This window comes from Panthera tigris, chromosome D4 (assembly GCF_018350195.1).
Source record: "Panthera tigris isolate Pti1 chromosome D4, P.tigris_Pti1_mat1.1, whole genome shotgun sequence".
Lineage (NCBI taxonomy): Eukaryota > Metazoa > Chordata > Mammalia > Carnivora > Felidae > Panthera > Panthera tigris.
In genome coordinates, this window is record NC_056672.1 from 56,717,773 (window position 1) to 56,745,012 (window position 27,240).

General features: G+C 43.9%; 2 protein-coding genes across 10 annotated transcripts in view; both read left to right on the forward strand.

Moving 5' to 3' along the window:
• Positions 1-15,454, forward strand: part of UNC13B (unc-13 homolog B) — a 240,119-nt gene extending 224,665 nt beyond the window's left edge. For 2 of the 4 annotated variants that reach the window (XM_042965020.1, XM_042965023.1), the window contains 17 exons: positions 1,153-1,280; positions 1,917-2,002; positions 7,225-7,351; positions 7,603-7,699; positions 7,921-8,064; positions 8,387-8,464; positions 9,001-9,078; positions 9,321-9,409; positions 9,652-9,804; positions 9,922-10,045; positions 10,154-10,210; positions 10,399-10,479; positions 11,432-11,579; positions 13,107-13,163; positions 13,989-14,081; positions 14,262-14,421; positions 14,586-15,454. In XM_042965020.1, the coding sequence (XP_042820954.1) occupies positions 1,153-1,280; positions 1,917-2,002; positions 7,225-7,351; positions 7,603-7,699; positions 7,921-8,064; positions 8,387-8,464; positions 9,001-9,078; positions 9,321-9,409; positions 9,652-9,804; positions 9,922-10,045; positions 10,154-10,210; positions 10,399-10,479; positions 11,432-11,579; positions 13,107-13,163; positions 13,989-14,081; positions 14,262-14,421; positions 14,586-14,871 (1,986 nt within the window). In that variant the 3' untranslated portion in view covers positions 14,872-15,454. The remainder of the gene's footprint in view (positions 1-1,152; positions 1,281-1,916; positions 2,003-7,224; positions 7,352-7,602; positions 7,700-7,920; positions 8,065-8,386; positions 8,465-9,000; positions 9,079-9,320; positions 9,410-9,651; positions 9,805-9,921; positions 10,046-10,153; positions 10,211-10,398; positions 10,480-11,431; positions 11,580-13,106; positions 13,164-13,988; positions 14,082-14,261; positions 14,422-14,585) is intronic. The other 2 variants (XM_042965021.1, XM_007076519.3) reach the window with 1 other exon arrangement.
• Positions 15,455-17,621: 2,167 nt separating this feature from the next.
• LOC102954785 (phospholipid-transporting ATPase FetA-like) overlaps positions 17,622-27,240 on the forward strand; it is a 106,440-nt gene continuing 96,821 nt past the window's right edge. For 5 of the 6 annotated variants that reach the window (XM_042965027.1, XM_042965026.1, XM_007076509.3 and 2 more), the window contains exons 1-2: positions 17,622-17,652; positions 24,786-24,829. In XM_042965027.1, coding sequence (XP_042820961.1) covers positions 24,802-24,829 — 28 coding nt within the window. In that variant the 5' untranslated portion in view covers positions 17,622-17,652; positions 24,786-24,801. Of the gene's footprint in view, positions 17,653-24,785; positions 24,830-25,212; positions 25,245-27,240 lie in introns of those variants that run through there. The other variant, XM_042965024.1, reaches the window with a different exon arrangement.

Genomic DNA, 27,240 nt, shown 5'->3' on the forward strand with positions numbered 1-27,240 from the left:
TCTACAGAACATTTCAGTTTGATGTAGTCCCATTTGTTGATTTTTTAAAAAAATATATATTTTATTTATATTTTTTAAAGTTTGTTTATTTTGAGAAAGAGAGCAAGTGGGGGGAGGGGCAGAGAGAGAGAGAGGGGCAGAGAGAATCCCAAGCAGCCTCTGTGCTGGCAGCCAGTCCTTCCACTGGTTCCTGGGTCCCTTTTCTCATGAATCTTGAGATCATGATCTAAGCCAAAATCAAGATCAGATGCTTAACTGACTGAGCCACCTAGGCACCCCTCCAGTTGTTGATTTTTGCTTTTGATGTTTGTACTTTTGGTGTCATACCCAAAAATTCATTGCCAAGACCATTGTCAAGGAACTTTTTCCTTATGTTTTCTTCTGGGAGTTTTATGGTTTCAAGTCTTATATTTAAGTCCTTAATCCATTTTGAGTTAACTCTTGTTGAGCGGTAGAAGTTAGGGGTCCAGTTTCATTCTTTTGCATCTGAATATCCATTTATCCTAACAGCATTTATTGGAGAGAGTGTCTTATCCCCATTGCGTATTCTTGGTTCCCCAAGACCTTTTCTTATACTGCTAGGAGAAGAGCTTCCTAGATACAGTTCTTCCTCCTAATAGCATTCATGAGGTTAAGGGAAGTCCTTAACCCCCTGAAGGTTAGACCCACTTTCATACTAGGTCTGTTCAGTAGCTCCTGCAGAACTTAAAGGAGCTTCTCAGAGCTTGTAATGTGTACGTGCGTGTGATGATGTAGGGAAGGTGTCAGAGGAGACTGCCAAAGGGGGTCACGTTGAACTAGACCTACTTAGTAAGGCTGGAGGGGCAACTTACTTTGGCCAAAGAGTCACCATACTCATAGCTACTGAGAGAATGAAGAATGGGGACAGGCATCCTTATGTCCTTTAGACTGACCAAGCTTATCACATCAGTGCCCTGGAGCTGGAGAAGTTCTCTGGGATGGACTCTTTGTGTATAAGGACCTCCCAACAGTCACCCCTCTGACAGAACATGGGCAGTCTTGTGGAAGACAGGCTTAGAAGAGGAAGGGTACCTGATTCTAGAAGAGGGGTGTGGGGAGGGAAGAGAAAGAGGAAGATTGGAGACATTCTGCACATTCTACTCTGATTCTCACCGTCTCCCCTGCAACAAGAAACAGGAGCTACCTCCAGAGGAACAAGGACCCAGCATTCGGAACCTGGATTTTTGGCCCAAACTCATCACACTCATTGTGTCGATCATAGAGGAAGATAAGAATTCCTACACACTCGTTCTGAACCAGTGCGTATCAACCCACTTGGCCCTGTGTGGTTGGTGGTTGGCTTGTCCATCTGTCTAACAGCCTCTTTCTTTCCTATCTCTGTGTGTTTGCAGTGCCACCTCTTCCTCCTGTACATCCGTCTGTCCCTCTGTCCCTTGTATCTGTCTGAGTAACTGTTTCTGGAGACAGGTGTGGAAACATAATGGGGGGCCCTGCCCAGACTGAGCCAGCCTCCCTGGAGTGAGAGGCCCCTGGGAATGGCTGCCATAGGAGTCCTAGGGGATCCAGAGACCATGTGTGTATGTGTCTGTCCACTGTGAATAAAGTGGGCTTTCTACGTCCACCCCCTCGCACTTTCTCCTCCATCTTCTTTAGCCTGGGCCTGCCTTCTAGACTCAATACTTCTCTGGGTCTCAAATCCCTGCCTTCTGGGCATCCTCTCCCCTGGGCCCACCTTACTTGAGGGAATTCTCTGCCCCCACTTGTCCTTCCACTGGCTCCTGGGTCCCTTTTCTCCAGATTGAACCTAGCCCTGTTTCCTAGGCTTCTCCTCTCTTCAGTCTGACCTCCAAGAAATTAGGCATGTTACCTTTGGAATCAGTCAAATCAAATAGCTCTTGCTTTGTTCTCTGACTGTGTCTTCTTCCATCATCCAGGTTTCCTCAGGAGTTGAATGTGGGAAAAGTCAGCGCAGAAGTGATGTGGCAGCTCTTTGCCCAAGACATGAAATATGCACTGGAGGGTAAGGGTGTGCCCAAAGCAGTGGTCTATAGGCTCCTTGCCCAACCACCTTGTTTGCTGTCCCTTTCTTCTCCCAGACAACTATAAGTTCTGGGTGAATGGTACAGAGAAATTAGAGGGATTCTAGGCATAGGCCTCAGGAGTCCTTGGGTAGGCAAAGGTTCAGCCAAGGTAATAATGGAAATGGCTGTGTGGATGTGGACTCCCCCTTCCAGCTTTAGAACACGTGCCTGTTTAAGACGTTCCCCAGCCCAGAGAGCAACTCTTCCCATGCTGGATACTCAAGTGGCCCACTCATTGGGGTATGAATGGTCGTATGAAGTTTATCTTTACAGTTTTAAAGAATCACAGAACCTTAAATACACAGATAGGATTATTTTGTCTTACTGGAGGCTGCCTAGCCTGGCTTTCCTTAAAAGCTATTTTGGATTGGCATGACAGAGCCAAAAAGATGATACTTCCCTCGCTTCTCCTATAAAGTAGTGTGATGGACAAATTATTATTGATCTTGTTCATTCAGCTTATTTCTTACTTTGGTCCACAAAGATATCACTGTCTGCTTGTGTCCAGCCTTCCCATTTGTACCCTTCGGTGTTCACTTATTAAGCTGCCTTTCCCATCTGTTTATATATGTTAGTCTGTATCCTCAGTCTGTGTGAATTGACTTAGAAAAAAAGGGGAGCAGCCTGGCGGCAAGGACAAAGCAGAGTCTGGATCTGTTATTCTGGTGGCGTGGCCAGACTGTGGGTAACCCTCAGACTTAAACTTTTGAGGTTTAAAAGCAGTAAGTTTTGAGGTTGAAAGAAACCTTGAAGATCAGTGTTTAAGTTTGAGACAGCCACAGTCTGTACATGCACATTCTGGAATTCTGCCCCAGAGCAATGGCTGCCTCTTGCCCACATTGGGTCAAGTCTGGGGTGGTAGCCCAGGCCTTAGCCTTTCATGTCAGTGAGGAAGTCACTTGTCCTTCTCCAGGCAGCACTTAGCAAGCCTGATGGGGGTGAGTATAGTCCCAGTTCTTAAAGAATCCAGCTCTGGTGGGTTTTGAGGGGAAAAAAAGAAGTACCTGTGAAAAGCGAGTCAGGTTCACAAAGATAGTATGAGGTAGGACAGAGGTTTTCAAACAAAGGTATCTTAGGAGCTAAGTGAAAAGGGAAAACTGGGGCAGGGGGAGAAGGGTGCTGGGCTCCAGGCTTTTTACCCGGTGCTAGTTAAGTCAATTCTGCTTTTTATCAATCTTATATGAGATTCTAGGTAAGACTTCTTTTTAAAGGGGAGTTCTGCTAATGTTTGCAACAAACACAAAAGAATTGAAAACTGCTCTAAAAGAAAGAAAGTTGACCTGGTTTCAAATCTCAATTTCACCACCTAATCAGCAGTGTGTTCTTAGACCAGTTTTTATGAGCTCACATTTTCTCATCCATAAAATGGGAGTGATAATAGCATCTATTTCACTGAGCTGATAAAGAAACTGAGACATATTAATATACTTAGCATACTGCATGGCATTTACTCAGCACTGAATAAATCTTGTTAAGGACAGTAAGAAACCATTATAGGCTCATGAGCAGAGATGCGGTGTAAGCAAAGTAGTATTTTTATAAGATTTCACCTTAGTGGAAAATGGGGGCAGGTGGAACAAGGAGAGACGAGAAACAGGGACTGCAGATAATATTGTAATAATTTAGGGCTGAGGGGATGGGGCTGAGGTTAGAGCAGAGAATTGAAGAGGGAAGAATGCGTTTTGATAGCTCCTGGAAGGAGGTTGTAATAGGAATTCATAATTGTCAGAATGTGGAGGGCAAGAGAAGGGTAGGAGTTTGGAGACCTGGATGATAAAAGGATAATGTTAACTCTGACTGTGAAAATGCTACCATTCACCCATTTTTAAAAATTTTATTAGAGAGGGTGCGTGCACACATGCACCTGAGTGGAGGAGGTGCAGAAAGAGCGGGAGAGAGAGAATCTCAAGAGCGAGAATTCCCAACTCAGGGCTTGATTCCACAAACCATGAGATCATGACCTGACCCGAAATTAACAGTCAGATGCTTAACCAACTGAGCCACCCAGGCGCCCCTCCACCCTTATACATTTACATTATACATGCAAATGTATAATTTACATACATAAAATAAAAAACACTTTAAGAGCATAATTTGATTAGTTTTGACAAATAAACACACCTGTATAACCACTACCCCAATTAAAATATAGAACAGAAAGTTTCTTCTTGCCCCTTTGCAATAGATCCCCAGCCCGTTAACCAAATTCTTGTTGAGTATTTTCTTTGTGCCAGGCACTGTGCTAATTGTTGGAACCCCAATGAGATGAATGAGGCATAAGCCCAGCCCTTTGAGAAGCTCACATACTATTCTAGACAACAGACATAAAAATTGGCAGTTATGGTTTAAAGTTCTAAGAGCCACGAAGGGAATAAGCATAGGGTGCTGAGAGGAGAGCAGTGTAATCCACACCCGGGAAGACTTCTAGGAGAACCTGAGAAAAGGATCTAGGAAGGCTTCCTGGAGGAGGTGATACACAGACTGAAACCTGAAGGATGGTAGGACTTAGCCAGTGGGGAGGGGAGGTAGTAGTGATGGGAAAGGGAGACACAGAACATTTTAGGAAGAGGATACGGTACGTTCAGAGATGTGTGGTCTAGAAAGCTGTAATGTTTGGGAAACTGAAAGGAGTAGTTCTGTGTGACTAGCACGTTAGAGTGAGGGGAAGAGATAAATAGGACATCAAAATAGAAAAGTAGGACAGAGCCAGGTCATAAAGGAGGTGGTAAGCCATGTTTAAGCTTTTGGACTTATCCTAAGGCAGTTTGGAGCCAGTGAATAGCAATCCTTTGTTAAGGGGTTCACATCATCAGGTTTATAAGGTAGAAAGGCCACTCACGCTGGCTGTTGTATGGAAAGTGGGTTGGAGGAGGGGCGCCTGGGGGACTTAGTCGGTTGAGGTTGAGTCTCTGACTTGGGCTCAGGTCATGATCTCGCCCTTTGTGGGTTTGAGCCCTGCTTGGGGCTCTGTGCTGACAGCTCAGAGCCTGGAGCCTGTTTTGTATTCTGTGTCTCCTTCTCCTGCTCACACTCCCTCTCTCTCTCAAAAATAAATAAACAACTAAAAAGTTTAAAATTTGTTAAATTTAAATAAACATTAAAAAATTTTTAAAAAGAAAATAAAGAAATTGTATTGGAGGAGGAAGGACCAAGTTGGAGGCTATTGTAATCCAGGTCAGAAATGGTGGTAACAAGACTTAGGCAAGTGACTGTGTAAAAGAAATGGTTAGATTCCAGAGAAATTTTGGAGGTAAAATCAGCAGGGACTGGTGATTTAACTGGATGTGAATCAAGAGGAGGAAGGAAGACTTGAGGATGAAGCTCAGCATTGAACAAGAGGCTATGATTAGTATGTATACTCTGTTAAAGTTCAGCCAGAGATTTTAGATGCTGAAAGATGGGGGCTAGAGTTAAATCCTGGCAAAGTGAGATGCTCCATCAAAGCCTTATGCAGACATTATCAGAACCAAAGAGAGATTTGGGGGAGATACCAGCAAGCTGGATAAGTGAAATCATGAGGTTGAAAGAACTCTTCAAAGATGAAAGATGAATGAATGGAGAGAGGAATGTGGAAATCAGGGGCAGGAGAAGGTTTAGAGACTTGATTGTCCATTTTGAAAGATTAACCACCCCCCATACTTCTACCTCCCAACAACAACCTCGAGCAACTTTATTGGAGCAGGACTCCGTGGGACTTGTTAGAATAAAGCGTAACCAGCATTTTACCAGTCATCCTGTTTTCATACCACAGAAGTTAATATAAAAATTGGGGTTTGGGACCAGAGTACAGATAATGGGTTGACAGAGAAAGTGGTAGTTAAATAAATATAGTACCTTGGTCTCTATAAGAAAGCAGTTAGGGAGGTTTGGAGTGATGGAGCAGCTCTGCCTCCACTTCTAGTGGGTTACTGAACATAAAGGAAGGAGAGCCCTCTTCCTGGTGCCTTTTGATGTTTCCAGGTTCATGGACTGGTTTAAGGACAGCAGAGTGTGGGTGGAAAGCAAAGGGACAAGCCCTGAGAAGTCTCTCTGATGTCCTGGAGGTGGTGCTACCTGCTGTACCAGGAGATGAAATTTCCTGGGACTGGGGGCCTTTTGAGACTGAATCCCAGCTTCCCATTTCTTCCTTGAGTGTGTGTTGTACTAATTCACAAGCGCCAACTGCCCCAGACTGGATTTCTGCCTTGACATGGAAGAGCATCACCCATAGCAACTCAAAGTTGAGCAGTAGAGTTCACAAGGACCCTGAGCCCTTTTTTTCTCTATTGCTCAGTACTCTTCCCCAGTTGCCTGTTTTTACCATTATGTTATATATAAGGCTTTTATTATTCAGATTAATGCTTTATCTATAAAGGGGGTGGATGAAGAGAACCTGTGGTTGTTGCCAGTGCTCCAGACATTCTGGGCAAGCTATGGGAGATGTTTGTCCTGGATTTTCCAGAAGACTCTGGAGATCCAGCTAGATGACCTTAAAAGTCCATAATAAGCATCCCATTTTCTGCATCATGATAGCCCTTTCATCTGGCTGTGTTTCCACGGTTTCCAAACTGACTCTTCTTATTTGCATACTTCTTTGAGAGTTCATTTTCTCAGTCTCTCAGCTGTGCTCCGGGGCCCTTCAGTTTACTTCAAGATGCTGTTATACTCTGGCTGTTCAGCTGCTCTTTCTATCAAAGTGGGCCCAATTTGGTTTTCCCTGTCTCTGTGTAGTTGTCAATGACCCATTCATACCATGTATAGCTATTCATCTCTGCATCTAAGCCCATCTGAGGGAATGGCCCAGCTATTAGGATCAGTGAAGTCCTAGGGAACTTCCATCCTGCTCTAGTCCTGGGCAGTCTCCTCACTAATCAACATTAGCACCCTCTGGCCTTCTTTACCAGGGGCCATTTACTCAGTTGACACTTCCAAAAGCTAAAGCAGCTAGAAGACTGTAGGCCTTATCTGGGAGTCTGGCTTAGTCTCTAAAGGAAGATTTAGGCCAGGCTCTTGGAGAGCAGAGTACTGGTTGGGGGAAATGGTTGTAAGGAAGTTATTGGGAGTCACCCTTGTTCTAAGACATCTGATAGAGCGGCCCAACCGGATCTGCTTCTTTGGGAAAGTTCAGGAACCATGGCTCCTACTGCTGGGACCTGACCCCAGCCTCCTTCCCCACCACTAGAGCATGAGAAAGACCGGCTGTGTAAGAGTGCTGACTACATGAACCTACACTTCAAGGTGAAGTGGCTCCACAATGAATACGTGCGAGATCTGCCTGCCCTCCAGGGGCAGGTGCCTGAGTACCCAGTGTGAGTCATCATGCGGGCACTACAGAGGGAAGGGAAGGGGGCCCCTCCATTTTAGGGGTGGGCAGGACTATTGTCTTCAATTCAGTTCAGTAAGCCAGTCTTGAGACTGCCAGTTCTGGGCTCTGTTGTAGAAAGAGAAAAGCATCAAACCATGCCCTACTTTCCAGAAGACCCGAGTCTGGGGTAGCTGTTAGGCACATGGCATTGGCCAACCACTTGCTCCAACCCCCAATTCTCCTGCCTGGCTGCAGGTGGTTTGAGCAGTTTGTCCTGCAGTGGCTGGATGAGAATGAAGATGTGTCCCTGGAATTCCTACATGGGGCCCTGGAACGAGATAAGAAGGATGGGGTAAGTTGGAAGCTTGGACTGCACCATGGGTCAGGCCAGGTCTCCCAGCAATTAGCTATCAGCAAAAGTTCCAGGGCTTTAGTTCCTTGCCCTGTGGAATTCATAGGGAGGGCTTTTGAGGGCCAAAGAGCCACTCCTGCTGGGCAGAGTCCTTTTGAGCCCTGCACACTTGGGAAAAGGTAGTGGCTGAAGATGATGATCCTGTTGTTGGCCTTCCTTAGTTCCAGCAGACATCAGAGCATGCGCTCTTTTCTTGCTCTGTGGTGGACGTCTTCACACAGCTCAACCAGAGCTTTGAGATCATCCGGAAGCTGGAATGCCCAGACCCCAACATCCTAGCCCACTACATGAGGAGATTTGCTAAGGTGACCATGACTCTCCCTTCTCCTTTCCATTTGTCACTACCAGACTCATGGCCTTGTCACAGGCCCAAGCACAGTTCCTCTCTGTGATGTCCTTCAGGGGAACTCTGGCATTACCTCCTTCTCATTTGCTTGTGTCTGGGGCACACTGGGAGTTTGTCTTGGTGCTGTTCTGGGGTTGAGAGGAAGCTTTGTCCCCTTATTGTGAGATTCCCTTCTACCTTCCTTTTGTTACTGTTCTGGGATGAGGGATATGACCTCAGGCAAGATCCCTGTGGGGAGAGCTAAGGGTTCCCACTCCTTTCCTTTTCTCCTCTTCTTTCAGACCATCGGGAAGGTGCTGATGCAGTATGCAGACATCTTATCAAAGAGCTTCCCAGATTATTGCAAAAAGGAGAAAATGGTGAGGGTCAGGCCCTGGGACCCTAGAGAAGAGAATGGAAGACATTTGAATCCTCCTTGCTTTTAAGGCTATCCTCAGAGCTGAGGGTGGGGATGATACTCCTGACTTTTGGTTCCTAGTAGGGCTTTGCTTGAGATTATGCCACATAAGAAGAAGAACTTGACTAGGAATTCCTCTGAGCCTCTATTTGGTACTTTATCTTCTACTAAGCTAGATCTTTACTTAGTCTTTCTTTTTTAACAACAACAACAGCAGCAGCAAAAAATCTCTTAAGACAGAAAGTTAATAAAGGATGATGCCATGAATACCTGAGGCCCACCACCTGGTTTAAAAACAGAAACATTTGCTTCTGGTCTTCATTCAAGGAGAATTATCTGAATTGGTTCCACATCTCAGTGATTAGGAAGGAAGAGCGGTATTTGGTTATGTGTTGTAAATTCCCTGTGGCTTTTGGAGTAGTGTGAGAGAGGTACCCTAGGCTGATAGGTCCTGTGCTGAAAGCAGTCAAGACTCAACACCTCCATCTGTCCCCAAAGCCTTGCATCCTGATGAACAACATGCAGCAACTGAGGGTCCAGCTGGAGAAAATGTTTGAGGCCATGGGAGGCAAGGAGGTAGGTCTTGGGGTGTGGGGTTGCTGCACTTTACCTTTGTTCCTGAGCGTTCTGGCCATAGATTTCTACCCTCTCCTCACCAGGTATAGGCCAGGAATTTAGCTTAGGATCTGGGCTGCTTTAAGCTGAGGGATTTGAGTAGGAATTGGGATAAAGGCTCTATGAGGGAGGAGTTAGGGGCACAGGAGGGAGGAAAAGGGTATGAAAATCAGCTTAGCCAAACACACCTTCTGTGGATACAGTTGGATCCTGAAGCTGCAGACAGTTTGAAGGAGCTTCAGGTGAAACTGAATACGGTTCTGGATGAGCTCAGCATGGTATTTGGAAACAGGTAAGTGGCCCCAAAACACACAGCCCTTGGAGCGAGATCTGGTCCCTGGCCAATCCCAGAACTCCTGCCCCACACCCATCCATCCATCCAGCTGTAGGTGTGTGGATCTTCCCACTTCTCCTGTTGGCTGTCCCTGCTGGAGCTGCACCAGAGTGTGCTGGAGTGGGACGGAATAGCTGGTGTTGCTCCAAGGTCAATGTGTCTTTGGGCAGGGGAGGGCTGCACTGTGGGCACATGTATAGTTTTCAGGTGCGGATTGATGAGTGTGTTCAACAAATGGCTGACATCCTGGGCCAGGTGCGGGGCCCAGGGAATGCATCGCCCAGCGCCAGGGCCTCAGTGGCTCAGGATGCAGATAGTGTGCTCCGGCCTCTCATGGACTTCCTGGATGGCAAGTGAGTACAGCACTTAGGACTGTCCTTTGGTACAAGCAAGGCAGAGGCAATCCGAAAAGCCTCTTGGGGAGGGGTGTCTCTCAAACTCTCAGTCTTACCTGTTACGTGGATCTACAGCCTCACACTCTTTGCCACTGTGTGTGAGAAGACAGTCCTGAAGCGTGTACTGAAGGAGCTCTGGCGGGTGGTAATGAACACAATGGAAAGGATGATTGTTCTGCCCCCACTCACTGACCAGACGGTAAGGACACTCCCCTTCCACTTCCTCCTGCTGTCTCCCCTATCTTGCTCCACACTTCCTGATTGAGTTTGGAGTCCTCTGCTTTTGACTGATCTCTTTTCTGCCCAGGGCACCCAGCTGATCTTCACTGCTGCCAAGGAGCTGAGCAATCTTTCCAAACTCAAGGTACTGTGGATGGATGGAGTCTTCTGAGGCTGGGGGGTGAGTGGGAGCCAGGAAGAAGGAAATGTGAGCTTTGGAGACTAAAGAGGAAGGGAATGAGAGGAACATGTACTGTGGGCTGGCAGGTGGGAGAAAGACTTTCATGATAGCCCCAAGTTGTCCTGATGCTGTTGCTTTCTCTGGGGTTTCAGGACCACATGGTTCGAGAGGAAACACGGAGTCTCACTCCGAAGCAGTGTGCCATCCTTGACCTCGCTCTGGACACCATCAAGGTGGAGCCTTCCCCTTCTCCAGACAGTCATACTACCCCACCTCAGTCATACTACCTCTTGGCATTGGCATTCTACTCTGTCAGACTAGATGTTCTTTGGGCTCTTGCCACCCCACATCCAGAAGGGAGTGATTTTTATGTCTGTTTCTTTCTTTGCTATGTTGATATTCCTGCTTGGGAGCAACCAAAATGGTCTTGGGAGCAGACCATTCTGTATGGTCTCAGATGACTTACCATGGACCCAGAGCACTTATTCCTGGGTTTTGAGTACAGTTCAGTTCACTTAGTTCTTCATTGCCATTCCTAAGTATTTTCCACTGGGAATTAATCTTCCAGATCCTAATACCCCACATCTGGCTGAAAGTTCCCACTTCCACTTACGTATACATTCATTTGGGTTTCCAAAGGATTTTTTTTTTCCTAGTACCCATTGATTCATTCAACTAGGAAACCTATGCACATGGTACTATGCACTATGAAGGATACAGAGAGAATCAGATATAGTTCCTAGCTTTAAGATGCTTATAATTTGGTAAAGCTGTAATAAGGCAGGTACATATGAAGTGTGATGCAGGGCATTTGGGAGAGGTATGCCATAAGTGTAACGTTCTTTAAGGGTTCGGAGGGATAAAAGAGTACTTTGCTACTCTCTCTGCCTGAAATGCTCTATTCCAGATCTTTGCCTGTCTAGATAGATCCATACTTCAAAGTTCACATCCAGGAATGTGGGCATCCCTTACTGCTCCTACCCAACTAATACACTTCACCTGAGAGATTCTGACTCTACATGGTATTCCTCATCTTGTTATTTATTTAATGGCTTCTCGTCCTCATCATCCTTTTTTGGCATCTTCATTGAGCTTCTGCTCAGATGTGATTTCTCTGAGGACAGTGTGGAAGGCTGCCTCCGTGTAAGGGGATGGGGCTGTAGCAGGTATTCTTTTGTCTTTCAGCAATACTTTCACGCAGGAGGTAATGGGCTGAAGAAAACTTTCCTGGAGAAGAGCCCAGATCTACAGTCCCTACGTTATGCCCTATCTCTGTACACACAGACCACAGACACGCTCATCAAAACCTTTGTTCGCTCACAGACTGCCCAGGGTAAGGCCTAAGGGCTTTAGGTCCCTATCTTCCCCTCCTTGATACACTTCTGCCTCTAGGGAGTCAAAATTTTCCAGCCCTTAAGGAGGATCCAGGTACTTCTTAAGAGAGCCTGTCAAACTCAGACCCCAGGATTTCTTGAGGGACCCCAGTACTCACTTCCACACTGTACCCATACCAGACAGGAGAATCACAAGGACCTGGTAAATGGGCCTGCAATTCTTTTCCCAGACATTGCCTGGCTAGCACATGTTCATTCGGCTCAAAGAGCATACCCTGTTAGGAAATATTTGTCGGAAAGCCTTGAGAATAAGTTGTTGAAACACTCATGAAGACTCATAGTTTTGGGAGCCTTGTTGGAAACTGTCCGGGTGGGGAGGAAGCAAAAAAAGACTTTATAGATTGTCTAGTGTGGATGAGAGGGGAAAAAAAAAAAAACAAAACCAACAACTAGGAGAGGCAAACCATGGGAGCAGTTGAAAGGAGGGTGTGGATCATGGGCATAATGGATCTCTGTGCATAAATGATGCTCCATCCAGCCTCATGGGTGATGCTAATGCACAGGGACTAGGCAGCTGGTTTTCTCCCAGTGTCTTCTAGTCCTCAGAACCCCTCCCTGCCTCCAGGCAGGCCTCTCTATAACAAAACACATCTACATAGATATGGTTCAGACTGAAATTCTGACCCTGACCCAGGAGCCAGGCCCTCCCAGGAAAGACTTTCAGGCACATTTGTTATTGCTTGTTCTGGGAAACTTAGGTGTGCTGCCTGGAGGAGAGAACCTGATGGAGGGAATGGGAGGACTTAGGCCTTACTGAGCCTTTGATCCAGAGCACAGAGCTGACCTAGAGGGGAAGTGGGATCCAAGTCATTGGACTAGAGTTAATAGAAGGTGAAAAGATACAAAGGACCTGCAGTATTGCTCCATTTTCCACATCTGTTCTTATTTCAAGTCCAGGATAGGAAGAAAAGGGAGGAAAGAAGTTATGAGCCTTGTTCAAGGGGACAGGGAGATCTTTTACAGAGTTGTACATGGAAAGGCCTGTAACATCAGGGAAGTATCTGAGTTAATCCAAAAAGGCTTTTTAGATATACTGAGTTTTAGGCTAGATGTAAAGATGAAGAAAGGCTGAAATGGGCACATATGAGGTAAGAGCAGAGGTGGGGACTGCAGGGGGAGGATCGAGATGGATGTGTGTACCTTTTATACCCGTTGCTTTATTATTTAAGGCCAAGAAATTAGAGCCTGCAATGTCTCTCTTTCCTGCCCTGCTGATTTCAGATACCTTCTCTATGTATATTCTGCTTTTCCCCATGATTACATTGATCCTTGACCCATGAAGTCTAATTTGGAGCATTCAGGCACTGACTTCAACTGTTTGATTTCCCTCTCCACCTCATCTCTGTACTCCCCCAGAAAATGTGTAGAGTTGCTTTGAATGGCTATTAACTCCTTAGACCTCTAACTGGTTCTTCTTTTCTATCCTACTGCTGCTACTACCTCTTGACTTGCCTTTCCTCACTCAGTGCATGATGGGAAAGGTATTAGGTTCACTGCTAATGAGGACATTCGGCCGGAAAAGGGTATGTTTATGTTGTACACCTTGCACACATGAATCTAACATAGGCTAACACCTGTCCCCTGTGAACTAGAATGAGCTTCTTAGGCTGGCTGTAGGGGAGCCATGTGTCAAAGTTCAGAAGCTCCGTCCCAAGTATCAGAGATGAGTGATGTATTAATACAGTCCGAGATGGGGTTAATAATGGTTCTGTCCTTGGGATTCCCCCATCCTTCCACCTTAGGATAAAGAAGTTTTATCTGGGGTGCAGAAGTTTTATTTCTGGTGAGATGTCTGCTTAGGGGAGCCTACAGACTGGCTAGAGATTGGGCCTGGGAAGTTGCTTGTAGAGGGGTCCAGGTTTTGAGTAGGACAGAGTCTGAGCAAGACAGCCTCCCAAGCAGTGACCCTCAGGATTCTGAAGGTAGGTGGGAGGGTGCTGCTTTTGGCTTGAAGGGACCCACATTGTTCCATTGAGACACCACAGGGTGGACTTAGTTCCCAGACAAAGATAGAGGGTGGCAGTACTGTCCTCCAGTACCTTTCAATGAAAAATTCTTCATCCTAGGAAATAGGAGAGGTTTGGGGAAACTGACAGATTCCTTGTGCATTTTTGGAAGACCTTACACCTAAAATGTTGTTAGCCTAATGTACTTTAATACACAGCCTCATTCTTTATCCCCTTCCTTTCCCTTCTCCCATTGCTTACTTCCCCATGGCTATTTTAGATGATTGCTTCATGCTCTAGGGTGTAAAGTGGGCTTCCTAACTCCTCAGTTTCACCTGGGATAATTAGGCCTGATGTCTTAGAGTTCTCCAATGAGGGATCAACTGTCTATCTGTCCTTCAGGGTCTGGTGTGGATGATCCTGTGGGAGAAATCTCTATTCAGGTGGATTTGTTTACACATCCTGGAACTGGGGAGCACAAGGTCACAGTGAAAGGTGAGTGGCACAGACTTACAGGTCTCAGACCTTTTCTTATGCAGTGGCCTCATCAGTTGAAGGCAGGGGCTGCTTATTCCAGTCCTCTAACTTAGCCTTCCTCCAAGGGGAATGCCACCTAGGGCTCAAGAATTGGGAACACTTGGTAGGATCCCTCACAGGCTTCTCTTGTTTGGGCAGTGGTGGCTGCCAATGACCTCAAGTGGCAGACAGCAGGTATGTTCCGGCCCTTTGTGGAAGTGACCATGGTTGGCCCACACCAAAGTGATAAGAAGAGGAAGTTCACAACCAAGTCGAAGAGCAACAACTGGGCTCCCAAGTATAATGAGACATTCCACTTGTGAGTTACAGGGTGGGGAACCTGCAGGATTCTGGGATGGGGGTGAGCTGGGGGGTAAGACTTGAGAGGGGAGAAGAGGGATGGGTTGAATGGTGGCTGGGGAAAATTCAGTTGAAGGCTCTTTCAGCTCTGGCCTCCTCCCTCCACCCATCCTATGCTCACAGCCTCCTGGGAAATGAAGAGGGGCCAGAAGCCTATGAGTTGCAAATATGCGTGAAGGATTACTGCTTTGCCCGGGAGGATCGTGTTCTGGGGCTAGCTGTGATGCCTCTGAGGGATGTGGCAGCCAAGGGAAGCTGTGCTTGCTGGTGCCCCTTGGGCCGGAAGATCCACATGGATGAGACAGGCATGACTATTCTCCGGATTCTGTCTCAGAGGAGCAATGACGAAGTGGCTCGGGAGTTTGTGAAGCTCAAATCGGAGTCTCGTTCCATGGAAGAGGGGAGCTGAGCACCCAGGTTCCTGTGCCAACTGGATGGCATCAGTTTCACAAATCAGGGCCAGTGAGAATTACTATATATCCAGCTTAGGGTCCTCATAGTCAAGAGGCTGACTCCTTCAGTTTAAGGAAAAATTTGGGGTGGTGAGAATATTTTCTCAGAAAGGCTCAGGAGTCCCTGACCAGCACGTCTGTGGTGCTAGGAGCTGGGCTGTCAGGGTTACTGCATAGGGAGGTAGAACAGACATTTCTGAGAGTGTCAGCCATTATTGTTGGTAGACACCCCCTCACCCCCTATCCCATCTCTACCCCTCTCCATGCCACACCTTATTCAGTTAGACCCATACATATAAACCATTAGAACAATGGTTCTTGTTGAACCATTAGAGAGCCTGGAGCATGTGCCTGGTTAGCTAGTCAGTTGAGCCTACAGTTGTCACTGAGCCCTATAGTCTGGATTGGAGTATGCCAGGGCAGGAACATACAAATTAGAATTTAGACTGTCCCTCAAGCAGTCTAAAACCAGGATCCACCTGTTTTGTGAAAACAAGGCTTTGAAACTGAACAAGATAACTTCTAGAAATGACCTGTGCTAATCCTTTTCTCCAAATTATATGTCATGAGTAGAATGAGGTTCACATGATATCTTCAGAGCCCTGAGCAGGAATATTCTTTGGAACCCAAGCACCACAGGCTACCTGCCCAAGGGTCCCCCTCCCTCACTCCTATAGGAAAGGGAGCAGTGATGTTTCAAGACATGAGTGGCTATTCCTTTGTGTATGTACCTGAGGCATAGTTGAAGGATCCAGGAGAGAGGGCTGTATTTTCTTCTTGGGTAGGCCCTGAACAAAGCCAAAAATTGTAGAAACCAGTCTAGAAAGAGTCCTCTTCACCTATGGCCACTGCCTTCTGTTTGTCCTCCCCTTTGCAGAAAGAATCTAGTCTTTGACCTCCCTCCCTTTCATCTAGATCAGATGCTGTTCCCCTCACAGATGTTCAACCCTACAGAGGGAACTTGGACTATGATTCCTCTGTACAGGCTGGATGGAGGGGGCTTCAACATTTCCTGGGAGGTCAGAGATGAACTCTTTCAGGAGATTGTATGGACTTCTCAGACCCTTCATCAGAGATGTGACACGGTTCTTGGATACCCTTGGTAGCAGCCTCCTGGACCTCCTGAGGACTCTGTGTTATCCATAGCTGTGCTGGCCGTTACATGAAACAAGAAACTAAGCATCTTTGCTGTTGTTAATTATTGTATGTGCCATTGTTACAGGACATTTTTGGCTAGTGTGTAATAAATTATCTTATAGCAGCCTTTGGGGTCTGGTAATTCTGCTAAAGTGTGGAAAACTGTAGAAATGACTATCCTGTATAAGGGTAGATTTTGTACCCCTGGCCCTTCGCTGCCTCCTCCCTCCTCACCACCCCACAAGTGGTGGGACCTAAAGGAGTTTTGGATAAGCACCACGCAGTAAAGCAGGTAATGGGCTAGCATCTTGGCCTGGACCTGAGACCACCAATCCAGTTAACAGAGTCATGGGATTCAGGGCATCAGCTCCCTGCAAAAGGTCCAGAAGAGTAGCAGATGACATACGCTAGTGAAAACTAGTCCATGTTGTGAAGACAAGGTAAGGGTCTTCTGGGGAGATGTGTGCCTCTGGAGATTGGTAGAGGGCTGGGGCTGCCAGTACAGACAGAGGAGTAGGCCTAGGAGTGCACATTGGCCTTTCATTTGGGAAAATTCCAGAAGAAAAGCTGGAGTAGAAGTCTCCTATATGGGAGGAAACAGGGTATAAGTGAGATCTCCTGGTCTGGAAATCAGAAGCTTATGCAAGAAAAGCGCTCACCTAGTCTCTCAGCCCTTGTGGGGTGGGGGCTGAATGGGAGCACAGGACAGATTAACTCCAGTCTTCCAGCTCACTTCCATTTGCTTGCTAAATAAACCCTTGCAGTTCAGTTCCCCAGTCATTTTTAAACGTCCTCCTTCTCTTTCCCCAAACTAGTTGCCCTCTATCATTTCTGCCTCAAACTTGCCTGTTGAATCCAGTCTCACCTCATTTCCCAGTACCACAAGTGAAGTAGTGGCCTTTAGTTCCTCTTGTCTGGATTACTGTGATTATCACCTGCCTCCATGCTGCCCCTGCCCTCTTCACCTACTCTGGTAAGTCTCTCCTGTTAAAGCTGTTCAGTTGTTATCTATCACACCCTTCAGGCTGAAATTCTAAGACCCTCCAAGACAGTGCAGACACCCCCCACCATCCTGTAGCTATTCTAAACCGCAAGTCCCTGCGGTTTCCCCCTCCCCCTCCTCCACCCCTCCTCACCCTCACCACACTGTGCACTCCTCTACCTCTCTGTGCCTTTCTTTGCACATTGAGTTCCCCCTTGCTAGAATGACCTGCAGCCTTTTTCACTGTCTTCTAGGTTTTGATACTTCCTAGCAGCCTTTAGGACCCAACCAACCTGAACCCCTTCACACAACACTTTAATTAGTTACAATTTGTCTGTCTTCCCTCATAAGACTGTGATCTGCCCAAAGGTAGGCTCTGAGTACTTCTTTTCTGTTGCCCAGCAGCCTGCACAGAGGGCACTCGAGTACTTAAAGACAAGCCAACTACTCCAGGACCCCTTTGAGAAACACTGGTGGGGAGGGGCGGTTGGCTGGCTCCAGAGGAGAGGGGTGTGGGCAGGGGCGGGGCTCTGCTCTAGGCGGGACCCTGGGGCTCTAGGGCGCCTGCGCAGAAAGCGTTAAGATGGAGGCTGCTGGAGTTGACGGCGGCACAGCAATGGTGAGCAAGAAGCGCCCGAAGGTGGCGCCGTAGGAGAGGTTATTGCCTTCTCCCTCCCAACACAGAAGAGATTGTACCCACATACTACCGACGTTCGTACAGCTCTGTACTTCGCAGTTATACCTGTCCATCTTCCTCTTGTAAACTGTTCTCCCGATACTCTTCAAGCTTATTGCTCCCTTCTCGTACTTGAGTATACTTATGGTTTCCAAGACATTCCAGAGAAGATATATTTACCCAGATGCCTAGCAAAGGGGATCTTGATCCCCCACCAAATACTTCCCAAAGTGGGACACATTTATTCAGTTACCTTATGAAATACATCCCCAAATCCCTATCTAGGGCACTTTCCTATTAACTCACGGAGTTTGTCCACTTCTCCCAACACTATACGCATTCACGGAGAGGCATAAATCTTACCCCACATTTGACTTGAAAGTGACACCTTTGCTATAATTCTTTTATATGACACAGGAGACCTATTCATAAAGAAAAGTCAAACTCTAGCTGGCTACCCAAGGCTTGCAACAGGCTTATAAGTTTGAATTAGTAGCTTTTTTTTTTTTTTTAATGTTTGTTTATTTTTCAGACAGAGACAGAGCGTGAATGGGGGAGGGTCAAAGAGAGAGGGAGACACAGAATCTGAAGCAGGCTCCAGGCTGTCAGCACAGAGCCCAACGGGGGCGTGAACTCATGGACCCTGAGATCATGACCTGAGCCAAAGTCGGACGCTTAACTGACTGAGCCACCCAGGCGCCCCTGAATTAGTAGCTTTTTAAAACCAAACTTCACACTTTAAAAAATGCGGATTTCCAGTTTTAAAAATGAAAAAAAAAAAAAAAAAAAGATCTGTTGACTCTTAGCTCACACTCCCCTCAAAGCAACTTGTGGTTGGAGTTGAGAAGCAAGTGTTAATTTACTGTAGTTTATTACAGACTCCATTACTCCTTGTTTTCTTACAGTAGGCTTTGCTTTATTTGCCTGGCATCTGGTAGGCATTTCAGTTTGTGACCCCTGATGTAGGACTTTGGTTTGGGTCCTTTTCTGAGCCAATACTTTGAGCTCTTAATGGAAACTGAACTCCAAAGAAGATAATGTATCTATAGGTTGTCTTTGGTTTCTGCAATGCTTTGATTAGGATCAGAAATCATCCTAGTAGCTAAAACCCAGGTGAACTCTATACCAAAGTGTTTTTGGTGAGAGGATGCAATAAAAATATTTATAGGTACCTCTCTGGCATTTGATCTTGAAGAAAGCCACTGTGTCAACCCCTCTCCAGTGAGGTCATGCCACGGACAAGAGGTTGTTTGTTTCTTTTCCAACACCTACTTATAAAAGCACCTGGCTCTGGTCTATACAGGAAATGGTGTCTCAAAAGTGTTGTATCCCTTGTTCTAGAACACAACAGATGGTAACCTTCCTCTCTGAGAGAAATAACAGGCCTTGTAATAATCAAGAATGGTGATATTCTGCAGACTGTACCTAATCAGAAGTAGAAATACCTTTAACAGTGGATTTTTAAAGGGACAAAATCATTTGAGCACAAGTGTATGATCTACCTATTCATTGTGAATATTTAGATGAATTTCCTGAATGAACCTGCTATACCTAGATGCAAAAGCAAACCCGAAGAAGCAACATGGAATAGTCAAAATGGTATTGGAGAGTCAAAAAACATGAATACTGGTCTCAGCTCTGCTACATACAAGTAAAGGGACCTTGATTTTTAACTCCTCAGAGACTCTGTTTCCTGTATCTGTTAAAATAGACTAATAATTTCTGCTATGTCTACCTTGGAGCAAATGGGCTCATTTAAATGTGAAAGCACGTTGAAAACTACACATTTTCTCCAGGTGTATAAGGGATTATTATTATAAATGATTCTCTGAGTTTATATGAGCAAGTTTATATGATTAACCTGCAAGGAATTAGTCTTTCATTGCAGGTTCAAATGAGCAAATATTTGCCAAGCACATACTGTGTGCCAGACAGTTATCTAGGCACAGGGCCTAGCATTGAACAAACAAAAACTGAATGCATTTAGGAGTGAGTCACCAGCATGTTGAGTGTCCACTAAGTACCCAGTGTAGTATCACAGCATGATGAAGCAATAGAAAGAATCTAGATTATGGACTTCAGTTTGCCACTATTTCATAGCTGTGTAAACCTGAACCTCCAATCTATAAAATAAGGAAGTTAGGGTAACCTCTAAGGTTCCTTCCCACTAAAATATGTTTGTCATTAGAGATTCTAATTGCTGAAGTTCCCTACACCTAAGGAGCTTATTGCCTTGCAGGGATGGTCAGACTGACAAAACTTATCAATCATAGAATTAGAGCACAATAGAGTACTAATGTCATACTAGATTCGGCACAATAGTGGTAATGACAGTATTGTTCTGTAGGTTACAGTATTTAGAGAGATTTCTTGGAAGACCAGGTAGTCCCAGAAGGATGGAAAACTTTGGATCACAGGAAAGGAAGGAGACTCTATTATAGATACTAGAAGTTGAATGAAAGTACAGGAACATATCATTCATTGTTTTCCTACTTTATCAGTCAAAATCCTTGCAGAAAAACAACTGGTGCATTCAAAAAAGTTTAACTGAAGAGAGTTTAACCAAAGGGCTATTTATAGAAGTATGGTCAGTATTAACAGAAACTAGAAAGGAATGGTGGAACACACCAACAGTGGCAAGTCAGTAGGACTCCTAGGCCTGAAAGGAAAGGGGAAGGGAGTCTTGTTACCAGAGCCCACCTACAGCTACAATCTGGAAGAGGAACTGCCTGACAAGAGCTATGGCCATAAGGACTAAGCAGCTGCAATAAGCAGAAAGGAAGTAAAGAAATAAAATAATCTTTCTCTCTCTTCCTTCCCTCAGGTCTCCAGCTAGTACCTTCCATTGGCAAAACTCAGATAGGAGCTCAGGGACAAGGTAGTCCGGGTGATGTAGTCCATAGAGGTCAGCTTCCCAGAACAGGGCAGAGGGAGTTGGGTGGGAGGAGACACAACACATAGAATAACCAGCATACAAGGGATCTAGGGAAGGAAAAGTCACTACTGTGGACTCTTTCCCAGAAACTTTTACCTAAGTTCAAATTGCAAGTACACTCTAAGGCTTAGTCTCCTTAGCTGTGAAATGGGGATAGTAATGCCTTTGTCCTGGGGGTGATTGTGAGGATTGGAGGGTGGGAATATGGAAAACTGGAGTCTCTGAGGTTAATGGTGAACTTAGCTAGAAGCTTTGGGAATAGAGGAAGTAGGTGACTGTCTCAATTCAAATCTTAATGAGAGAATATGCAGAACTTCATGATTAATTACAAATGGAAGAGTGAAAGAGAGCACTGTCAAGATGACTCTCATCTGGCTTGGGCCACTAGGTAAATGATTAGTAACTGATGTTCAAAGGAAATACAGGAGAACGCACAGATTTTGGGTGCGAGAGATGGGGAATAGAGATGATTTCAGTTTTGTGAGTGTAGATTTTTTAATTGTGGTAAAATACACAAGTGAAACTTACTATAACCATATAAAAATATAACCACAATTAGTGAAATTAAGTATATTCACAATGTTGTGCAACCATCACTAATTATTCCAGAGCTTTTTCATCACCCGAAAAGGAAACACCATCCATATTAAGCAGTCATTCCTCAGTACCTATAGGTTTTTAAAAAAGGTTTTTTAATGTTTGTTTATTTTTGAGAGAGACAGATCATGAGTGGGGAGGGGCAGAGAGGGGAGGGAGACACACCATCCAAGCAGGCTTCGGGCTCTGAGCTGTCAGCACAGAGCCTGACACAGGGCTTGAACCCATGAATTGTGGGATCTTGACCTGAGCCAAAGTCAGACGCTTAACCAACTGAGACATCCAGGCGCCCCAGTACCTATAGATTTTGAGACATTTGTGTGACATCCAAAAACAGATGTTAAGTAGATATTTGGATATGTAATACTGAAACTCAGGATAAAAAATAAGGCTGAAGAATATAGATGTTTGAATCATTACAGATCATACAGATAGGGAATTCTTAACCTGGGGCCTTTGGACTTGAGTGAAAAATCTCTGAATGTCTTGAATTTGATGTAAAATGTATATAGGTGTGTACATTTAGTTTTATGAAGAAAGTCTGTAGCATTAATCATATTCTCAAAGGAATTTCTTAAGCTGAACAAAGTCATTAACCATTGATATAAATAAAGCTGGGGGGTAGTTAAGAAAACTCAGGAAGAGTAGTGAGAAAAAAAAATGAGGATGGAATCTTGGGTAACATTTAAGGTATAGAGAGGTCCAAAGAGTGTTCTCTTAAGCAGAAGAAACAAAATTCATGTCTGCCGCAAGATAAGTAAAGGCTTTTAAAGGGCAATGTCATTTCCTAGTTGTTAGATGTACCTCACTTTTGTGTACCCAAACATGTATTTCATAAACTTATTCATTTGTGCTCTTAAATAGATGGTCTTCTTAAGTGACTAGCTGTAACTTCGTCCTGATTTAGTCTTACTGTTGGCCATTAGGTTGATGGGGAGAGTATAATTTACAAAGTCAATAGTAGAGAATTAACTAAATTGTCATAATTTGCAACAAGCAAGTGTGCACACCTGTGTGTATCTAGTATATTGTGGACTTTATGATAAACCAGCAGTTCTCAAATGGTGAGACCTGAACCCATGGCATCACCATCACCTGACTTTGTAAGAAATGTAAATCACTGGGCCCTACCACAGACCTGCTGAATCAGAAGTTTAAGAGAGTCAGCCTTCCAGGTAATTCTGATGCAAGTTGAAGTTTGAGAATAACTGTGATAGACCATTCTTGGCCAACTTGTTTCAGTTCATAAATAAAACATGGTTTCCTGGCTCTTTCATTATCTTTTATGTAGTAAAATATGGATGGCAACATTTTGCAATGTCTGATGAATTCCTCATGCAAAAGTTGTCTGAACATTCCTGTCCATCTGTGACCTTCTCCACCACTCTGAATTACTGATAGAAATACTCTTTCTTACATGTTATTTTCCCCTTTGGTGTATAGTACTTATCTTCAACATAAATTCTAAGCTGTCTAGTTATTAAAATGCTGTGGAAAAGGAAATAATTATTTATGTGAATACTCTTTCTTATCCATCCAGTCCTTTGTTTTGGAATATACCAGTCTTTTGCTGAATCATATCCTTGGCTTCAGAGATTATGAAATGAACCTCACTGAAATTGCACCCATCTTCTCTCCCCCATCAAAACATTTTTCAGCTCTGTGGCCTTGCCTACAGGTGCAATAGCTATGTACAAATCCCTTGAGTTCCCTAAAATTAGTTTCCATAGCCAGAAAGAAATTAGAAGCCACAGACTGAATTTGAAGAGAATTGGACTTCATTATCGAGGCCAATCAAGGAATGTTTTCAGCTTCTGCTAGTCCAAGGGATAAGCCAGACAGCACAGTATTTTAGTTATCTCTGTTTTTTCTAAGAAGTTTGTACACTAATTGAGGGCATGGGTAATGTCTTATTTTTGCATCTTAGGCCATGTTTAACTAACACATATGAGGCATTCAAACACTTGCTAAATTAGATTTACTTAATCCAAAATTAGAAGATAAAGAGTTTAATGTTGGCCTTACTTCTAAGCCACTGTGAGTTAACTTAATTGACTTCTGATTTCCTCATGTCTAAAACAGTTACAGTTTTGCCCTATCTAATTCACAGTATCTTTATAAGAATCTAAAAAGAGAATATAAAGTACTCTTTAAAGTCCAGAGAACTCTGTAAATGTGAGGTTACGTAATAGTCTTGATTTTTGTACTCTCTGTCTTAGAGGAATAATTGGTTTATTCTGGATTGTGGAGAGTACCACACAGTATATTGAGCTAGAAGTCAAGAGATTCTGGTTTCAATCCAAACCTCCTTTAAATTCTTTGGGTCTTAGTTTTGTTTTATTTCAAGTGAGGAAGCACAGAGCAGATTTGTACAGTGGTTCCTAACTTTGGCTACACTGAATTCACCTGGTATTGGAAAATGCTGATGCCCGGTATTAACTAGCATAAGTTTGATCTAATTGATTCGGGATGAAAGCTGGACCTCAAAAAAAATTTTTTAACTCCTCGTTTGCAACCAAGGTTTGTTTTGTTTGTTTAAATCAGCAAAACCATTATTAAGATATGATCTTACACAAAATTCCAGGTTACCAGTGGAGCTTCTGCAGAAGCTAAAATATCCCATTTTAGAACTCCTAAGGCTCCATGGAACGCTGTTAAAAACATTAGACTAGACAATTTCCAAGATCTCTTCCAGCTTCAAAACAATGTTGTGACTCTATGCCTTCTCACAAGATCTCTGTCCTATCTTTTTCTTAATACCAATCTGACCCAATGTCAGACTGATTATTACTGAAGCTAGCTTTCAATTTACCTCCTTTCATTTATGCTAGCTGTTTTGCTGCAAGGCAATGAATAGTCTAAAATTTTATAGGCAAAAGGACCTCCTGAGTTTCTTGTTGTCACTCCTCTGAGATACTGAAAGATTCTGAGTCCAGTACATCCAGAGTGGGGGCCAGGTGTCTTGTTTTTTCAGAGACTTTTCATGTTTTTGAAACATTTGGTTCATGGACCATGCTTGTGGGGAAGATTGCTGTAGGAGGTTCTGAGTCAAAAATAAATAAGGGATGCTGAAATGTGGGGACATAGTATAATAGTGGATTTCCTCCTGAGCTCAGTGCCAGATCTATGAAAGAGAAGCATGTGGGCATTTAAGACTTTATACTTCTGAACCATAACCACAGTTCTCAGTTACTGTCCTAGAAATGCACTTGACAATTGTTTCTTCATGTGCCAAGTGTACAAGAGAGATGATACAGAATTGTGGTCAAGAGCAGTCTGGCAAACAAGGATTCAAATCTCTACCACTGTGATTCTACCGCTGTCTGATTGTATTGACCCTAAGCAAGCCACTTTATCTTAGGCCTCAGGTTTTTCATCTGTAGGAAAGAGTAATACCCTTTTTCTAGGCCCAGATTTTAGTGAAAATTAAGGTGATCTATGTAAAGCACAGAGTGAAGCGACCAGGACATGGTAAATTTTGATAAATAGTAAATATTATATCAGCAGGGCCTGGACTAATCAGGAGCTTTTGTTTTATCCTTAGGTGGTGTTTCTCTGAAATGAAATACATAAAACCTTTTATTTCAGGTAAGTGCTCAGCTTCAACATCAGAACTGATATTTGCTTAGTACTATACCATACAGTGTTCTATCCACAAAGCCAAGAAATTGATCACTTATGCTCTCAGAGTAGTGTTTAAAGGATTGAACTGAAGCCCACCAAGAAGCTCCTTACAATTTTGGATCTCCCAAGAAACCTATTAGGGGAGGACTCAGATTTGACTTCCCTCTGACCTGGCTTTTGAAAAAAATTTTTGCTGCAAAGGTGGGAAGAAAAAAATACAGAATTGAACTTGAGGTTATTCCAGAAAGTCTTTGGTTATAACCACAGAGGATAGTAATTCACATTAATTTACATAGAGAGTAATGTTTGAGTGGTTTTTTTTTTTTTTTTTTGAGGGGCAGTGACAGGAATACTCTACCTAAAGACTTGAGGCAGACAGGTTAGTGATTTAATTTTGAAGGTGTTTAAACAGAAAGCCAAAGGTCTGCTGTGATAGCCATGGTATAAAGTGTCTTTAGCAAAAAGTAAAGGTGAGAGCATGTTTCTCATCTGTGAACTTTCTAGGGAGAAATAGGAGTAGTCCAACAGAGACTTTCAATGGGCTCATTGATTGCATTGTAATTATGGATATTATAGTAAGGTGAATCATGATTTGAACACTCCTCTCGACATCCTTCATTTACCAAGTGAGCTTAAGATAAGACAATCAAAAGGGTCTTGTTGAATTTCTTTCTCTTTCTATAGAGATCTAACTTAACTCATTTCTCCAATCCCAGACCATATACTTTGCATCCTAAGTATCACAGTTTGCCTCATTAATATTAGTCAATTTCTATTGGTGCTATTTTGGAGAATGCTTAGACTTTGGTCTGGAACCAAACTCTCTACATAATTCCAACCAAATGACTTTTGGCTATATGGGAGGGTTGCCTCCAACAAAAGGAAAACTTTGTCATAGTTCTTTGTGGATATGCTTTTGGAGAATTATAAAAACAGTAAAAGAGCTGTGAGTGTGTGTGTGTGTGTGTGTGTGTGTGTGTGTGTGTGTGTATGTGTGTTTGAGGAAGCGAGGGGGTGGTTTTCAGTTTAGTGAAACAAAAGCAATTCTATTTGAATTACATTTATTGTCATAATTTTAAAAGCTGATGGAGTGCCTAGCTGGCTCAGTTGATACAGAATGCAACTCTTGGGTGTGGAGCCTTTAAAAAAATAAATAAAATATTTTTTGAAAACAAAAAACCTGAGCTTTGAACAATGGGTAGATGGATTTTAGCTAAATCAAGGAAAGTGAGAGCTACATAAAAGAGAATTTTCTGAAATTGGGAAGGGAGAGTTGTTACAAATTTCACATAATGTTTTGTGGTTTGAACCTTTCTTTATGTATACTTAATGTATATGTAAAATGTTACATGCGTTTATCTAAAGATTCATTAGTATCTGCATTAGTGGCTCTCCAAGTTCCATACTTACGTTTATGAAGGGAGAAACTTTATTTTTTTTTATGCTTATTTATTTTTGAGAGTCAGAGACAGAGCATGAGTCAGGGAGGGGCAGAGAGAGAGGGAGACACAGAATCGAAAGCAGGCACCAGGATCTGAGCTATCAGCACAGAGCCCGATGTGGGGCCCAAACTCATGAACCGTGAGATGATGACCTGAGCTGAAGTTGGACTTAACCGACTGAGCCAGCCAGACACCCCACTCCTTTTTTTTTTTTTTTTTTTTTTTTTAAATTTTAGAGAACACAAGCAGGGGAGAGGGGCAGAGGGGGAAAGAGATAATCTTAAACAGATTCCACACTAAGCGCAGAGCCCAAGATGGGACTCGATCCCATGACCCTGGGATCATGAGCCCAAATCAAGAATTGGACATTCAACAGACTGAGCCACTCAGGCACCCCTGAAGGAAGAACCTTTAGTGCTGCTAATAGATTTGACTCAGTTCTTACCTAAAGAATTTCATTCTCCTTGGCTTTGTTCATAATCTGTTCTTGTCTCATGATACCATCAGCATTTTTCTGCCTATACAGACCTATTATCTGGTTAAGATCTTGAGATATGCAGGCCGATCTGTGCCCATCTTTGGTAATTCCCTAAACACATTTTTTAGAACTGAGGCTGTTTCTTTTTAATGTCTTTCCATGTAGGCAGTTGGCATAGTGCCAAAGCATTGTTCAGTAAAAGCCATTCTGAACTTGGGGCAGAACATTTCAGTTGAGGAAAGGCTTTGATTATCTGTCGCAATCCAAGGAATAACAAATTTTAGACTATATAGATTCTTATTTTGGGGGGAGAGTGGATAATAGAACATACTGAAAACTTTTAAAATCTTGGGACCCCTCATAAAAAATGCACAGGTTTTTACAGACAATTTCACATGGTTCACAAAGTTTCTAGAGCTCATCTATGGAGGCTTGGCTTAGAAAACAAGTCCCTG